The sequence below is a fragment of the Corythoichthys intestinalis genome, chromosome 15, assembly GCF_030265065.1.
Source record: "Corythoichthys intestinalis isolate RoL2023-P3 chromosome 15, ASM3026506v1, whole genome shotgun sequence".
Taxonomy (NCBI): domain Eukaryota; kingdom Metazoa; phylum Chordata; class Actinopteri; order Syngnathiformes; family Syngnathidae; genus Corythoichthys; species Corythoichthys intestinalis.
In genome coordinates, this window is record NC_080409.1 from 17,613,826 (window position 1) to 17,629,901 (window position 16,076).

At 38.4% G+C, this 16,076-nt stretch overlaps 1 protein-coding gene across 2 annotated transcripts in view; it reads right to left on the minus strand.

The window, feature by feature from the left end:
• dlgap2a (discs, large (Drosophila) homolog-associated protein 2a) overlaps positions 1 to 16,076 on the minus strand; it is a 290,006-nt gene that overhangs the window by 50,791 nt on the left and 223,139 nt on the right. Inside the window, exon 8 of one of the 2 annotated variants that reach the window (XM_057860276.1) lies at positions 11,397 to 11,459. The exons of the other annotated variant lie outside the window; for it this stretch is intronic. Coding sequence (XP_057716259.1) covers positions 11,397 to 11,459 — 63 coding nt within the window. The remainder of the gene's footprint in view (positions 1 to 11,396; positions 11,460 to 16,076) is intronic. 2 annotated transcript variants of the gene reach the window in all.

A 16,076-nucleotide genomic window follows, 5' to 3' on the forward strand; every position in this document is an offset into this window, starting at 1 on the left:
CGACTTTGTGTAACTTTGAGAATGAACGGAAAACTAAATTTAGCGCAAGCAATTGTGCTTTTTGATCAATTTGAGGAAGAGGATGGTCCAAATTCGTCATCATCGTCTTCTTCGGAAGAGTCCTCGAGTGAAGATAGTGACGGATTTGAACACGTGGGTGACGCCATCGATGAGCAGAGGTAAGCCAACTCACTTTTTTTTTTTAATGCTGAAAAAGTTTCTTTTGAAAGTTTCTTTTGATATTGCAAGACAAAGTTAATTTTGATGCAATATAAGTGTGTGTTTGTGTATATAATAATAAAATGTGCATATCAGATCAAAGTCGTACGTGCACTGTGTGTATCCCAGGCAGGAATTTATAATTTGTGGTGTTCTTCTTTCTATATGAAGATTAGGGATGTAGCACATATTCAGCTATGGTATTCTTTCTATTGTCATACATATAGATTTCCATTATTATTTATTGCTGTATATATTTTTATTTTATACTTTATTATTTTCATAAATACTGACTTTTTTTCCATGCACATTTATAGTGACAATGAAAGTAAAGTGAAATGAAAATGGAAGGGTGGAAAGAGGACCGACACCCCATGGAAGTGTGGGCTGTGTGATGTAGCCCTGTGTCTAATTCCAGGACAAAACTGCTTTTCGGAGTGGCATGCCTGAAAAAAATTTAACTTGCTTATTGTAAATATTTTTGAAAATACTTTTTTTCCCAATGTTATATATATATATATCCCCCCCCCCCCCCCCCCCCCCCCCACAATGAGTCTTCTCAATTTGTGTATATAAATGTGTGTTCAAGAAGCTTGATTGTGTTTACATAGTTTTCATCAAGTGATGGGCCGCAATACCTAAACTCATAAAGAGATGGCCTCTGAACACTTTTTGTGTTAGATGGTATATATTTTTTCACTGTTCTTCACTGTTTGGTCTGCTGTATATAACCTGTTTTGACTAGAGCATGTATAAAGGCAAAAAACGCCTATGGCTATACCTGTTGTTTATGTTGAACTGTCAAATATAAGACTACTTATTCTAAATTTTTTTTGGTTGAATGTTCATCCTAACATGTTGAATAAATATTACAAAGTTTCAAAACGATTCGTTATGCATGTTTGGTTGTCAATTGGACATCAATATTAAAAATTTTGACACAACGATTTTGGAATTTTTGGTCTTTTTGGTCCCAAAATGATGATTTATAATTGGTCAGTGAAGGAAACAACAGTTTGGACATGAAGTTCAAGGTGACAGAAAAAAAGGGACCAAACCAGGCCATCGTAAACAAATTCTTTCTTTGAAATATAAAGCCAACTTGAAAGGCATGTAAAATCAGACAAAATAGGCCCAGACCTTAAAGGGTTAAATGTGATTTTTATGATCTTCATGTGATGTAAAGCACTTTGAAATGCCTTGTGTTGAATTGTGCTATATAAATAAATTTGCCTTGCCTTGCCTACCGTAATTTTTGGACTACAGTATAATCTCACAGATTTTTTTTTTTTTTTATAGTTTGGCAGAGGGTTTTATACTCTGGAGCGATTTATGTGTGAAATTATTAACACATTATTATATCATTGTTGCTTGTTAGCATGTTCTGTATGCTATAGCTTTCTCATCAACTCTATGTGACATTAACATACCAGGCAGGTTCTCAGTTCGTTGTTTATATGTTATGTAATGTTAGCATACCGTACACTTATTCAGCCTGTTGTTCTCGATTGAATTTTTATTTTAAATTGCCTTTCAAGATGATATGTCTGTTCTTGGTGCTGGATTCTATCAAACAAATTTCCCCTAAAAATCCGACTTATACTCCGGTGCGACTTATATATGTTTTTTTCCTTTTCATTGCACATTTTTGACTGGTGCGACTTATACTCAGGTGCGAATTATAGTCCAAAAAATACGGTATATGCAGTTGTTCAAAGATGTACGTATGCAAGAAGCCTTTGCACGAGGAACGCGAGAGGAAGAGCCCTAGGCCTTCACAGTAGGTGATGGTGCGTATTGCCTGTGAAATAACTGTGAAGAGCTGCATGGTTCCATTTTTTTTTTATCCTTTTACAAATGCTAACATCACACTGGGCAATTAATGAAGGCCTTGTGGGATATCTTTTGGGTTGTAATCAACTGCACCCTCCACACAAGCCCTCCCAAAGGTTGGCACCAAATTAATAGCATTTTGCCTAATTAAATTGCAGCCTGAACAACACAATTACTGGAGATACTGCTATCAAAAGTGAAAACAGAGATAGTTTGCTAATAAAAATCAAGCTCCTCAAACCCCTCAATACATTCTGACCTCCTTCTCACCCTTAATTTGGTTGTGTTTATTAATAGCCAGAGAAGTCGCATCTGTGAAGATTGCTCTGCTTCAGGGAATAAATGACTCATGCAGCTGTCCATTCACAAAATGAACTCCTCAATGATGAAGAGATGCCTTGGTTATAAGAAGCAGGGAAAATGCACGGTACATGCTCGGGAAAAAAAATGTGTGTGAGTAAAGGTGCATCCTCGTGCGTGTACAAAAACAAAAAGCCTATTCAGGGGACATGACTCAGCAGGAAGACCAAAAATAGACCCTGTATAGAGCATGGGTTTATAATTCCTGCTCCTATCTTGTCACAGGCAGTGTTACTCAGCATCTATTTAATCTGAAGTGAACACAGCCAGGGTCATTCAGGGACTGTTTGCATGACAGTAAAAATATAAAACTATAGAAAACCCCCCAGTTTTTCTGTTCAGTTTTGGATGGTTCTTTCCACAACACCTTTTAAATATTCTCTGCTGACTCAAACACTAATACTGGTCTACATTTACTAGTCCTTAATTGCATATTGTGATAAAGTTCATTATTTTCTATAATGTACTGATAAACATTAGACTTTCATATATTTTAGATTCATTACACACAACTGAAGTAGTTCAAGCCTTTTATTGTTTTAATATTGATGATTTTGGCAAAAAAGTCAAGAAAAAACAAAAATCCCTATCTCAAAAAATTTGCATATTTTAGCCGACCAATACAAAAAAGTGTTTTTTAATACAAAAAAAGTCAACCTTAAATTAATTATATCAGCTATGCACTCAGTACTTGGTCGGGAATCCTTTTGCAGAAATGACTGCTTCAATGCGGCGTGGCATGGAGGCAATCAGCCTGTGGCACTGCTGAGGTGTTATGGAGGCCCACGATGCTTCAATAGCGGCCTTAAGCTCATCAACAGTGTTGGGTCTGGTGTCTCACAACTTCCTCTTCACAATATCCCACAGATTCTCTATGGGGTTCAGGTCAGGAGAGTTGGCAGGTCAATTGAGCATTTACCAGTGGTTTTGGCACTGTGAATAGGTGCCAGGTCGTGCTGAAAAATGAAATCTTCATCTCCATAAAGCTTTTCAGCAGATGAAAGCATGAAGTGCTCCAAAATCTCCTGATAGCTAGCTGCATTGACCCTGCCCTTGATAAAACACAGTAGACCAACACCAGCAGCTGACATGGCACCCCAGACCATCACTGACTGTGGGTACTTGACACTGGACTTCAGGCATTTTGGCATTTCCTTCTCCCCAGTCTTCCTCCAAACTCTGGCACCTTGATTTCCGAATGACATGCAAAATTTGCTTTCATCTGAAAAAAGTACTTTGGACCACTGAGCAACAGTCCAGTGCTGCTTCTCTGTAGCCCAAGTCAGGCGCTTCTGCCGCTGTTTCAGATTCAAAAGTGGCTTGACCTGGGGAATGCGGCACCTGTAGCCCATTTCCAGCACACGCCTGTGCACGGTGACTCTGGATGTTTCTACTCCAGACTCAGTCCACTGTTTTTGCAGGTCCCCCAAGATCTGGAATCAGCCCTTCTCCACAATCTCTCTCAGGGTGCGGTCACCTCTTGTGCAGCGTTTCCTGCCACACTTTTTCCTTCCCACAGAGATGCCTTCATATAGGACTCTGGGAACAGCCTATTCGCTGAGAAGTTTCTTTCTGTGTCTTAGCCTCTTGCTTGAGGGTATCAATGATGGCCTTCTGGACAGCAGTCAGGTCGGCAGTCTTGCCCATGATTGCGGTTTTGAGTAATGAACCAGGCTGGGAGTTTTTAAAAGCCTCAGGAATCTTTCGCAGGGGTTTTGAGTTATTTCGTTGTTATTTCGTTGATTCAGATGATTAAGTTAGTAGCTTCTTTAGAGTACCTTTTCATGATATGCTAATTTTTTGAGATAGGGTTTTTTGGTTTTTCTTGACTTTTTTGCCAAAATCATCAATATTAAAACAATAAAAGGCTTGAACTACTTCAGTTGTGTGTAATGAATCTAAAATACTGTATATGAAAGTCTAATGTTTATCAGTACATTACAGAAAATAATGAACTTTACCACAGTAAGCAAATTTTTTGAGAAGGACCAGTACAACATAAACTGTAATAAAATTCTCATAAAATTGTTTTAATTTATCCCCAACAGTCTATTCTCTTCATTTTGTAACATCTATCTTGGCTGCATTGCATCCACTATCAGTGTGTGGATGTTATGACTCCCCAGCCCCTGCTGTCCCAAACGATTCCAGCCTCTATGCACTTGCCTAAAGGTGTTTCTACCTCTGTATTAATGAAGGATTAAAAAAAAATGCTCTGTGTTGAATAGTCCCAGGAGCCTATGTAAATACAATAGTAGTAAAACATTGTGCAGCCGAGTGTAAATACTTGTACTACATCCACTTGAAAAAGCATACTGTATGTTTGCTTTTGGATATGGCCTAAGAGGACAAGGAATGGCGTACCGCAAGCAACACGTAACTTCCGCTCATTAATATTCATGACATTAGCTACTGTTGCTAAGTAGGGACAGGCAACCGGTTGTCCTTAATAGGAAATGAATGGAAATCGTGTACGAAGGAGATGTTTACAGAGCTAAACCTACCAATTCTCTCCGAAAATGATGGGCCTGGTGCCAAATTCACTCGCAAAGATGTGGAAGAACATAAAAATGTTCAGTTAAAGAGATGGCTTGCGTGTCGAAGGCTGAAAAAGACGAAAAAAAAACAAAAAACGAGCTGACCTAAGCATAGCCTTAGCTTTTTTATCAATGCGACTGACAATGACATTCTCCTGTTTCAACAAGCTATCCTTTACCACCAGCCCTTTCTCATATATACTCTGGTTGTCCTATGTCTCTTACCGTTCTTGGGGGTAATTTAGTTAGCTTTGTGTAGCGATCGCAAATGCTACTCAGTGACAGCCAACGAACACTTTTAATTTTTTCATTGATAACAAATCTTAATTCTATAATTTATTTACACTTCCCCCTTACTAATGTTGCTTATATATACAGTGGGGAGAACAAGTATTTGATTCACTGCCAATGGGAAAACCCATTGGCAGTGAATCAAATACTGTATACTGTATATATAACAGAAACAGTAACAGTGGCAGTCAGATACCATTGTAATTCTTTTCAGGTCATTCATTGTCAGACAGAAGCGGTACGGCACAACATTACGCTAAAAAAATAAGTTAAAAATATAAAAATGGCTTACCTCTTTAGCGTCTGAAAGACCATGCCAACCCAACAAAATGTTTACTGCATATGAAATGTGAATGGATTCACGGAGCTGGTGTTAAAGTCCGCGCAAGTTGATTTGGTCTTAAAGTTTTTTCCTCCCAAGTTTTTAGTTTCTGGAAACGTATGAAGAAAACATCCTTCATGTGTCGTAATTTCCAGAGTCGTTTCTACAAGTTCCAAAAAAAGCAATGCGTGATCGGCATGTTCGTTTTTGAAAGATTACTGGAGAAAAGTGACACAAATTACTTTGTTTCTATGCGAGGGCGGGTCTATAATGTCCCACTTCGGCTTTACTTCGGCTTTACGATGCAACGTCACGGTCTAAAAATAGCATGCGTGCGGTACACCATTGGTTCACATGTAAAGTTAACAATGTAGTGCTTCCTGATGGAATGATATCGCTTGACATGCATATTAGTTAGGGATGTCCCGATCCGATCATGTGATCGGAAATTTTTCAGAGGATCGCAATCGGGTGAAAAGGATTGAGTTTATAAGTTGAAAAATATTCTTATTTTTATTTATATTAAATAATTAAATTAAATAAATTAAATTAAAAATTAAATAAATATTTTTCTGCTTCATGCTCATACAGCGCCATACCCTCCCTCTTGCTAAACAGAGCTTGCTAAACTGTCCTGTGCAGCTTGCGTTTGGTACTTAGAGTTAACGATGATTGACAGGTTAGTAGCTTAGATCCTTGCCAGAGAAGCTTGGTAGCTCCACGATCAAAGGAGCATATGTTTCGTTGTTAAATTTGCAGCCCAGTCATAAGCAGTGTTGTCACAGATTACATGAAAAAGTAATTTAATTACTGATTACTTATTACGCCTTAAACAAAGTAATCTAGTTACTTGACTGATTACTTTATTATCAAATTAACTAAGTTAGTTTAAAAGTTTTTTATCAGTTACTTTCTACCAATTTTTCTCCCTTTTCTGCTTCAACATAAGAATGACAACATACAATGTCATCACATGTAATTGACTTTCCAATAATTTAATTCAAAGAGGAAGATCAGAATTTTTCACATTTGACATTAGGCTTAATCTTCAAGTTAGCGGGGGTTTAATTAGCTGATGGAGTTGATTTCAACCACCGTTGACTCGCACTGGCTTATCCATTCAGGAGCCCTGACATTAACAAATAACTGACAAACTACATGGAATTTGCTGTAATCATCTAGACCGACAAATTAAACCCCTGCTAACTCAAAGATTAAACCTAATGTCAAAAATTCTAAACTTCGGGTTAGGGTTTAGGGGTTAGGGTTAACAGCATCTCAGTGCCAATGTAAAACAATGCAAATTGACTGCACAATAACCAACAACACACAAATAAATTGTGCAATAAACAGTGCAATAAAAGTGAGGGCAGGCATGAATGCGCGCGCACAACCCGGAAGTACGGCGTACACACATGCGGTCAAATTGGCCAAAAAATGTTGTGGCAACTAAGCACTTTACACTCAATCGGACTTACAACCCATTCCAAAGAAGCTAGCCGAACACGTGACCTCACGGCATAAATGTGCAACACGAATATGATGTAAAAATTGGTCGCCGACTACCCGCATTTGCAACAGTAAAGCTACGAAACAGCCACGCATGTAGTGGCTCCAACCTATCGCTGGAACCCTCCAGAATCAAGGAAAAATACTCACGTTCATTCATGGACGCACACAGATCAACATTCCCTTGCATATCCCACAAGGTGGCTGCACTCGGCTCGTTCCTCATGCCTTTCTCGGTCCCAAAACACTTTGCGCGTGTGACACGAGACCAAAACAGCAAGAACTACGAGCAGTTACCATGGAAATGAACACGTCGCGGGAACATTCCTAACATATTCTATTCAAAATGCTCCTCTTACATGATCTCTTACAATATTCTTCATTCTACATACATATTGAGGCAGTAACCAAATAGTACCGCACAGACACTAAGGAAACTAAAATTAATTAGATGATGGTTTGGAAAAATGAATGCTTTTCGTAGTAACTTAGTACTTAGTAACGCGTTAGTGGATACTGAATTGGATGCCAGGAAGATGCTGGGCAATAGCCAATGGCAGAGCAGCTATGTTATGTTCAGTAAACTCTGGTTGATTTATTGTTCCCCAAAGTTTTACGCCAGTGAATATCCCAAAGTGAGCACACAATAATACTGTGCACTTGTCTAAAGGAAGACGTCACATCATATTAGACGGCAAACAATGATGCAGTCATAAATATATCCAACAATAGCAAACAAAGCACTCTGAGCAACCGAGTCTTTTATGACTGCAGTCACTCTTAAATCAAAGAACATTGAACTCGACTTGAACAGAACCTGTAACTCTGGACTGTCAGTAGACAGAAAAAAATAAATAATCAATACACTTGAAGAATCAACGATATGGAACTGTGCTGCCTGGGAGAAGTCTGTGATTATAGCGACCATATTACATCAATACAGGAAGATTGGTCCCATGCAGGGTTGAAAATGGCTAGAATTTCTTGCCGGAACTCCCTGACATAAACGTCGCCACGAAGCGAGAATATTTTTTTTAGGTGGGGGGGTGTTGTCAAACCTCGTGAAACTAACGAAATTCATAGAACACTGCTTTTGGCACAGTTACACCTATAACACACAATAAAACAAAGGTTTTACACATGCATTAGGCTATTACATTACTTACTGCATTACTTATTGTAATAAGGCATACACGAGAAACTGATTTTCATTCAAAATTGTATTTTTTCAATGATATGCAAAATAAATTAACAAAAATAGCAGTAACCCCAACCTCCATCTCCTTATATTATTTTCCCCTCATATATGCTGGATTTTAACACTTTAGAACATAACTTAAGAACATAAGATGTACATTAAAATTAAAGATAATGTAAACATTGACTTATTTTATTCATTTTAGGATTTTAGATACTAAAGAAATAAGTATCATACATTAACAAAAATAAATACAAATGACTTACATTATGCACATTGAAATATTTTGATATATGGTATTGTAAATACATTAATATTTTAAAATAACGCAAAAAGACTTTTTCATCCAAATGTGCAACTCAACATGGAACATGTTCTGAACCTACATCAGAGCAAATAAAATAAAATAAAATAGGCCTCTTCAACTCGCTCCTTTCGCTTAAAGATCTGATCATTTTTTTGGTAGTATTGTCGTTTTCTTATCGTATTAATTCAACAAGTTTGGTCATTCGTAACGTCTCTGAGTTGTTGATTTTCTTCTTTTTTTGTTGTTCCAGAAAACACGTGCATTTCTACCAATCAGAGCTAACTATCTGTGCTGATCACACGTCAATCTTTCAGCCAATTGAACGGAAAACTGAGGGCTGCTAAGCGCATGCAATGTTTGCGCAGATCAACGCGACTTCAGTGTTGACAACTTGGTGACTTATTTTTTGTCAAAAGCGACTAGCGACAAATTTTGTGACTTTTTGTAGTGTTTTTTTTCTTCTCACTATTTGCTTCTTCCACGACGTTATTCCTCTCGACTACAGCGTCCATTACAATTACACGCAAATGTCAAATTATGCTAATTAGGTGATGATGTCATCTGGTGACTTTTTGCGACTTTTAAGACCGCCAATAGCTACTTTCCTTACTGGAGAGTTGGCAACACCGCGCGACTTGTCAGATATAGTGAGACAGAAATGGTGGAATGAATAAATAATAAATTTATGTGAAATGGATTATGCTACACAAGCACCTTATTAGGCTTGTTGTGAACATTTGTGTATGCAAATCTGACGTTAATAGATTATTTCTCTGAGATGAGATGCTTGTGGCAGCCAGGCAGGTTTTTTCGCATGGGGTTTTGACAGTTGCCATCATTTTCGGGATCAAAGTACTGTTCTGGCCCCAGATCGTTTACCGGAACGGCGCATTGGACCACCAATCTGTATGGATTTATGCTTAATATGTATTGGTTCAGGTGATACACCGTTAAGAGTTAAACCTTTGTTTTCAAAAACTACAAAAGAAAGACTTTGAAAACTTCCACAATAAATGTGTGGATTTTGTTAGCAAATTTATATTGCAAAATTTGAACATAAATTATATTAAAGTGCACAATAAATACAAACTTTTAATAATCTCTTAACCATCCAGAAATGCAAAAAATAGACATTTGCCACTCAACACTGTCTGCCTCAATAAAAAAAAAAAAAAGATTAATTGGAAAAAAAAAAACATCCTAGTCAGGAATAACAAAAATAAATAAAAATGGAGCTTCCTTCAGGTAAAACACTACTGCTTTTGTCCACAAGAACAGCCTGACTCAAAAAAAAAAAAAAAAAAAAAAAGAAAGGTCCTTTGGGCTGCTTTAAGACCGCATGAATAAAATAAAAATGAAAATTTGGAGAATTTCTCAGGTTAATTAACGTTAACAATAGAAAACACATACAGGAGGACACTTCTCTCTACAGGTCTTAAATGCACGAATCTGATTTTTTCGTGTTTTTCTGACTCGAGTCAGGCATTAACTTGACGGTCTGAACGGGACAAGTTGCATAGAAGCAGACCATTTCAAATTCGATCTGAGTCACTTTCGTATTTGGTTCAAATCCGATCTGGGCCACATTTTTTCAGAATGTGACTGGCGGTCTGAACTGTCAAGACTCCCAAATTGGAATTCATGCAGCAATTACGCAGCCATGTAGGCATTAGCTCCTAGCTTGAACTCTGCTTTTAAGCTCGAAGCGGGCTTGACCAAAGTCATAAAAAAAGAAAAAGAAAAAAATAAGACTTACAATTTTCGATTTTTATTCTGTGCGCCGAATAGTTTGAGCATAACATATGGCCGAGTCGGGGCAAACTGACGCACCCACATCATTTCACGCACACACGTCAAGGCTCATGTGTGTGCGTGTATGCGTTCTATCAATCCAAACTTTGAATATAAGACTAAACGGGGATTATTAATGTCTGTTATTTGTGTCCTCTTTTTGGAAATCAAAATATGATCACTCTGGAATTACATAAAGCTAGCATGTGTAATTTGTTTTGATGCGTCTGCGCATGCGGGTCTCTTATTGTGCATGAGTGATACTTGAACGGTCTCAATGGACAAAGGCAGTCTGAACGGGCACACCAAAAAAAAAAAAAATATGGCAAAAAAAATCGGATTTGTGCATTAAGACCTGTAGTATGAACCTAGCCTAAGTAGCTTCCTACTCCAGTTTTGCCGGTTAGCAGATACACACAGTTTAATGTTATGCTAACTCTGATGCAGGGCAGACTTTCAGTAGCAAAATTAGTCGTGTGTTCCCCACCTCCACCTTTTTACATTACCTGCAGTGGCTGCTGCTGGCCGAAAAAAATAAAACTTCTAATATCCCTCCTCTTTGAAGGGAGCGGAAGAGGCGGCATGTTCTCGACATGTTGTATTTCTGTCGGGGCTGTGAATGCGTGTGTGTGTATGTGGGGGGTGGGGGGTCAAGTCATCGGCCAATCAAACGTGCATTTGTGGGGAAAAAATGGATTGGCACATTCAGCAAGTGAAAAGGGGGTCAATGTAAGTCTGAACATAATGAAAGTACTGTAATTCACTTAATAATGGTAGGGTCTATTCTATCCTTACACCATATGGGAAGACAATCTAAATTACCTATATAGCTGAACTCATTATATAATGCAAATGAGGTTGCTTAAAAGTTGGTGGGGATAATTTGAGCATCCTGAAAAGTTGTGAGTGTTATGTCCCTACTGTCCCTATGCAAACCTACGCCCTCGGTATGAACTAACCACGCACCACATTATAGACACATAAAGAAATGTGCGTACCCCAGGATGAGTTTATTAATCTATTTTTTACCTGGGGGATATTGAGGGGTCTGGTCAACACCGCTGAAGTTGGAAGGGAGGCAGAACTGGATGCCTGAAAACAAGGGAGCGGGGTGGACATTCAGAGGTGAGGGCATATGAGCCCAAACATTCATTCTGTTTATCCGTTCACTTTGCATGGCGAGTGGATCCATATAAGTAGCGAGTGCTGTCTTTGACAATCTTCTTACACAGTGGATGTGCACTGCAAAATCAATCTCTCTGGAACAAATGCAGAGTTTCTCTACCATAACTTCACCAGAGGAAAAAAAAGTTATTGTAGTAGAATTAGAATAATCTAGTTTTAAGATAAATGATAAAATTGCGGAACCTTTACAATTAATATATTCGAATGTTCCCATCACTCAGAATGACCAAAAGGTTTCTTTAAGTGTAACATACAGTACAGTGAGTATGGAAAGTATTCAGACCCTCTTAAATGTGTAACTCTTTGTTACATTGCAGCCATTTGCTAAAATCGTTGAAGTTCATGTTTTCTTAAAATACACACATACACAACACTTCATACTGACAGGAAAACAAATAATTTCAAACATTTCATATGTAGAGGTACCACTGTATTAGTATGCTGTGGAATTGGATGATTTTTTTGCCATTTAAGATACATGTTCTTTTCAAAATGGCCATATTCCAGTGAATGAATTAACTGCTTGGGGTTCTGGGATGCACAATAATGTGAAATTCCATTGCTGCAGTGAACATTGGCTTCAGAAAGGTGCCACAGGAAGGTGGGGTTGTGTTTAGAAATATGTCCGCACCACTTGCGTCACTCCTCACACTATTTGAACACAAGACAAGACAAATATTTTTTATTGTCTTTATGGGCATTTGCTTTTTTTCCACACTTTGGTCTCTTTTTTTAGTAGAAGTTGCTTGCCTTGTTTGTCTTCGCTCAGGCTAGGTAGTCGAGACAAGACTATACCTTTTAACTAGGGGTGTAACGGTACACAAAAATCTCGGTTCGGTACGTACCTCGGTTTTGAGGTCACGGTTCGGTTCATTTTTGGTAAAGTAAGAAAACAAAATGCAAAATATAAATGTGCTAGTTGTTTATTACACACCTTTGTGCTTTCAACAATAGGAACATTAGCCTATACAAAGCTAGAATTCTGCTCAAAAAGTAGCAAGTATTTAAAGATAATCCAACAGCAATTTGCCTTTCAGACCCTGCGTATTGGTCAGCTTTTTTTCTGAAGGAAAGAAGAAAAAAGAAGTCCTGTGTTAAAGAGAAAAGCAATCCCAATGACAAAGATTTTAACATATATTTTACAAATGAAATGCCTCAATGAATCATTTTTTTTCTTATGAATGGTTTTCAAAAGCTTTATTGGTGGATTTTCTCAAGTTAAAACGCCACACAGAAATTAATAAATTTAATTGTGGAAGCGGGATCTGTGTATAATTCTTATTATTTAATTACAGGTGTTTTAGCTCATTTCAATTTATTTTATTTAAATGGGCAATTATTTATTTTATTATGTTTATATTTTACAAATGTGATGTAGTATTCATTTATATTGTATATTTTATGTTGTATAACTTTAGTTCCAATGTGAATATTAGTTCCTACTTGTTTTGTTGTGGTAGGAGGGTTTTGTATTGAACACGGGGCCATGTTGGTTATTATTATAGCAGAGAAGACAGCAGTAAAGTTAACTGTGTCCCGATCTACCACTCAAGAGATCTGATGGACTCAAAAAGTGGGTTACAATTACATATTACTTTGAAAATCAACCGGATCCACCGTATTTTTACATGAGTGACTTCCGGTCTGCCTGATCCTAGCTACCGGTAGTAGTATTGACGCAGGAGGGTCACGTCTCGCGTCAAATAATAAACTCTGCCGTTCTTTTCGCGTGCGTCGTGTTGGGTTGCTTCTGGGATGCATCTAACACGCGGCCGCACTGCGACTGGTGTGCATTGGCTGATTGACTTTAATGACCGCGTTTCACTGCGTTCTTGCGGCAGCCACGTTGTCGCACCAGTGACGTTTCTGGGTTATACTGTCCTACCGTGTTGGTCCTCATTATAGTATAGAGGACGGAGTAAATATAATCTACACAAAGAAACTGTAACCCGATCGACTCACATCCTCGAAAAGCAAGGGTTACATTACGTCAGAAACTCGTTCGGTATGCCTCCGTTCCGAACCGAGCACCACGTACCGAAACGGTTCAATACAAATACATGTACCGGTACACCCTTACTTTTAACGTTTTAGGAGGTGTGTAAAAAAAAAAAAAAAAAAAAAAAAAAAAGGTTGTTCCGTAGTTGTTGACATTGGGTTATTTTGTCACTGTAATTGTATTATCATAGCTATAAACGATTTTTACTTGTCAAAATAATGCATAACATGTGGTGTACAGTTTTAAGGATATCAAGCTAACTAGTAATCATTTTTCTTTTGATGAAAAAGAATACTAGGGTTATTTTCTGAAATCAAGACCGTAACTAGCAGGCAACTTTCCCAGCATCCGGTTGAAAGTTGATATTTCACAGTCCATCATCTGAATTAATTAAAAATGGCAATGGCTTTCATTACTAGGTGAGTTATTTGACACAGTTCCATTCCATATCATTTGATTAAAAAGTAGTTTAATATGGGAGCAAAATGTTATAGTACATTCTGTTGGCATAGCTGTTTTGTAAATGAAAAGTTGGGTGTGAATAAGGGGAGGGGGGTAAAAAAAGATGTGCTTTGCTGCTGAAATGACAAAACGAATACAACAATACAACCAATTAACTCCCCATCGCTTTAAAATCTTTCCGCCTCAGCCAATTTAGCAAACTCATAAAGTGCATGAGAAAAAAAACCCTAAATCTTTTTCTGGAAGCACAGTGATGCTCAGCTCAAAGGTTCCTTTTGTTGCAGTGTGCTTTATTAGAGCACAGACTTCAGTGGGCAAGTGGAGACTATTAATTGGACACATAGCAAAGATATAACTGAAGCTTTGCCTGGCTCTTCAGCTCATCTCTACTCTAAATAGAAATGTGTTTATCGTCAGGGCCGGCCCAGCCTGTATGCAGACGATGCAGCCGCTTAGGGCCCCTAACAACTAGGGGGCCCCCAATCTGGCAATTGTTTAATTTATATTCTGTTTTGTTTACTACAGTTTGCTTTATTTAACTTTTGTGAGTTTTGATACTTGATTACAAGCCTAAAAAAAAAAAGTTCTTCCTTAACTTCTTTCTTTCCTCTTTTAGAAAAAGGTTTGGCGCTATACTGTAAGAACTGACAATCATTTGGGGTGAGAAGTTTGAAGTATGCAGTGCAACAAAATCGGATTAATATACAAAATATGGACGTATGGCTTGGATTGCATGTATGAGTTTCACAGTACACTGTGACGAAATGGTGGGCCAAAAATATGGGCCCCTTTGCATTATTTTGCTTAGGGCCCCCAAATGGCCTGGGCCGGCCCTGTCTATCGTGGCTATGTGGTTGCTTTTAATTGCACTAATTATAAGGTAGAGCCTAAGTATAGACTAAAGTGCTTCTGTGAGGAACAGCATAGTTTGAATTGCTGAACATGTTTTATCAACATTACCTTTCATTTTTCATTGTCACATGTACATATACAGTGGGGCAAATAAGTATTTAGTCAACCACTAATTGTGCAAGTTCTCCCACTTGAAAATATTAGAGAGGCCCGTAATTGTCAACATGGGTAAACCTCAACCATGAGAGACAGAATGTGGAAAAAAAAACAGAAAATCACATTGTTTGATTTTTAAAGAATTTATAAGCAAATCATGGTGGAAAATAAGTATTTGGTCATTACCAGAAGTTCATCTCAATCCTTTGTTATGTACCCTTTGTTGGCAATAACGGAGGCCAAATGTTTTCTGTAACTCTTCACAAGCTTTTCACACACTGTCGCTGGTATTTTGGCCCATTCCTCCATGCAGATCTCCTCTAGAGCAGTGATGTCTTGGGGCTGTCATTGGGCAACACGGACTTCAAACTCCCTCCTCACCCCGTGGCATCAAAATGATAACAAGAACGGTGAGCAAAAATCCCAGAACCACACGGGGGGACCTAGTGAAGGACCTACAGAGAGCTACAGAGACCGCGGTAACAAAGGCTACTATCAGTAACACAATGCGCCGCCAGGGACTCAAATCCTGCACTGCCAGACGTGTCCCCCTGCTGAAGAAAGTACACATACAGGCCTATCTGCGGTTCGCTAGAGAGCATATGGATGATCCAAAAGAGGACTGGGAGAATGTGTTATGGTCAGATGAAACCAAAATAGAACTTTTTGTTAGAAACACAGGTTATCGTGTTTGGAAGAAAAAGAATACTGAATTGCACCATACCCACTGTGAAGCATGGGGGTGGAAACATCATGCTATGGGGCTGTTTTTCTGCAAATGGACCGGGACGACTGATCTGTGTAAAGGAAAGAATGAATGGGGCCATGTATCGAGAGATTTTGAGTGAAAATCTCCTTCCATCAGCAAGGGCATTGAAGATGAGATGTGGCTGGGTTTTTCAGCATGACAATGATCCCAAACACACAGCCAGGGCAACAAAGGAGTGGCTTCGTAAGAAGCATTTCAAGGTCCTGGAGTGGCCTAGCCAGTCTCCAGATTTCAACCCCATAGAAAATCTGTGGAGGTAGTTGAAAGTCCGTGTTGCCCAACGACA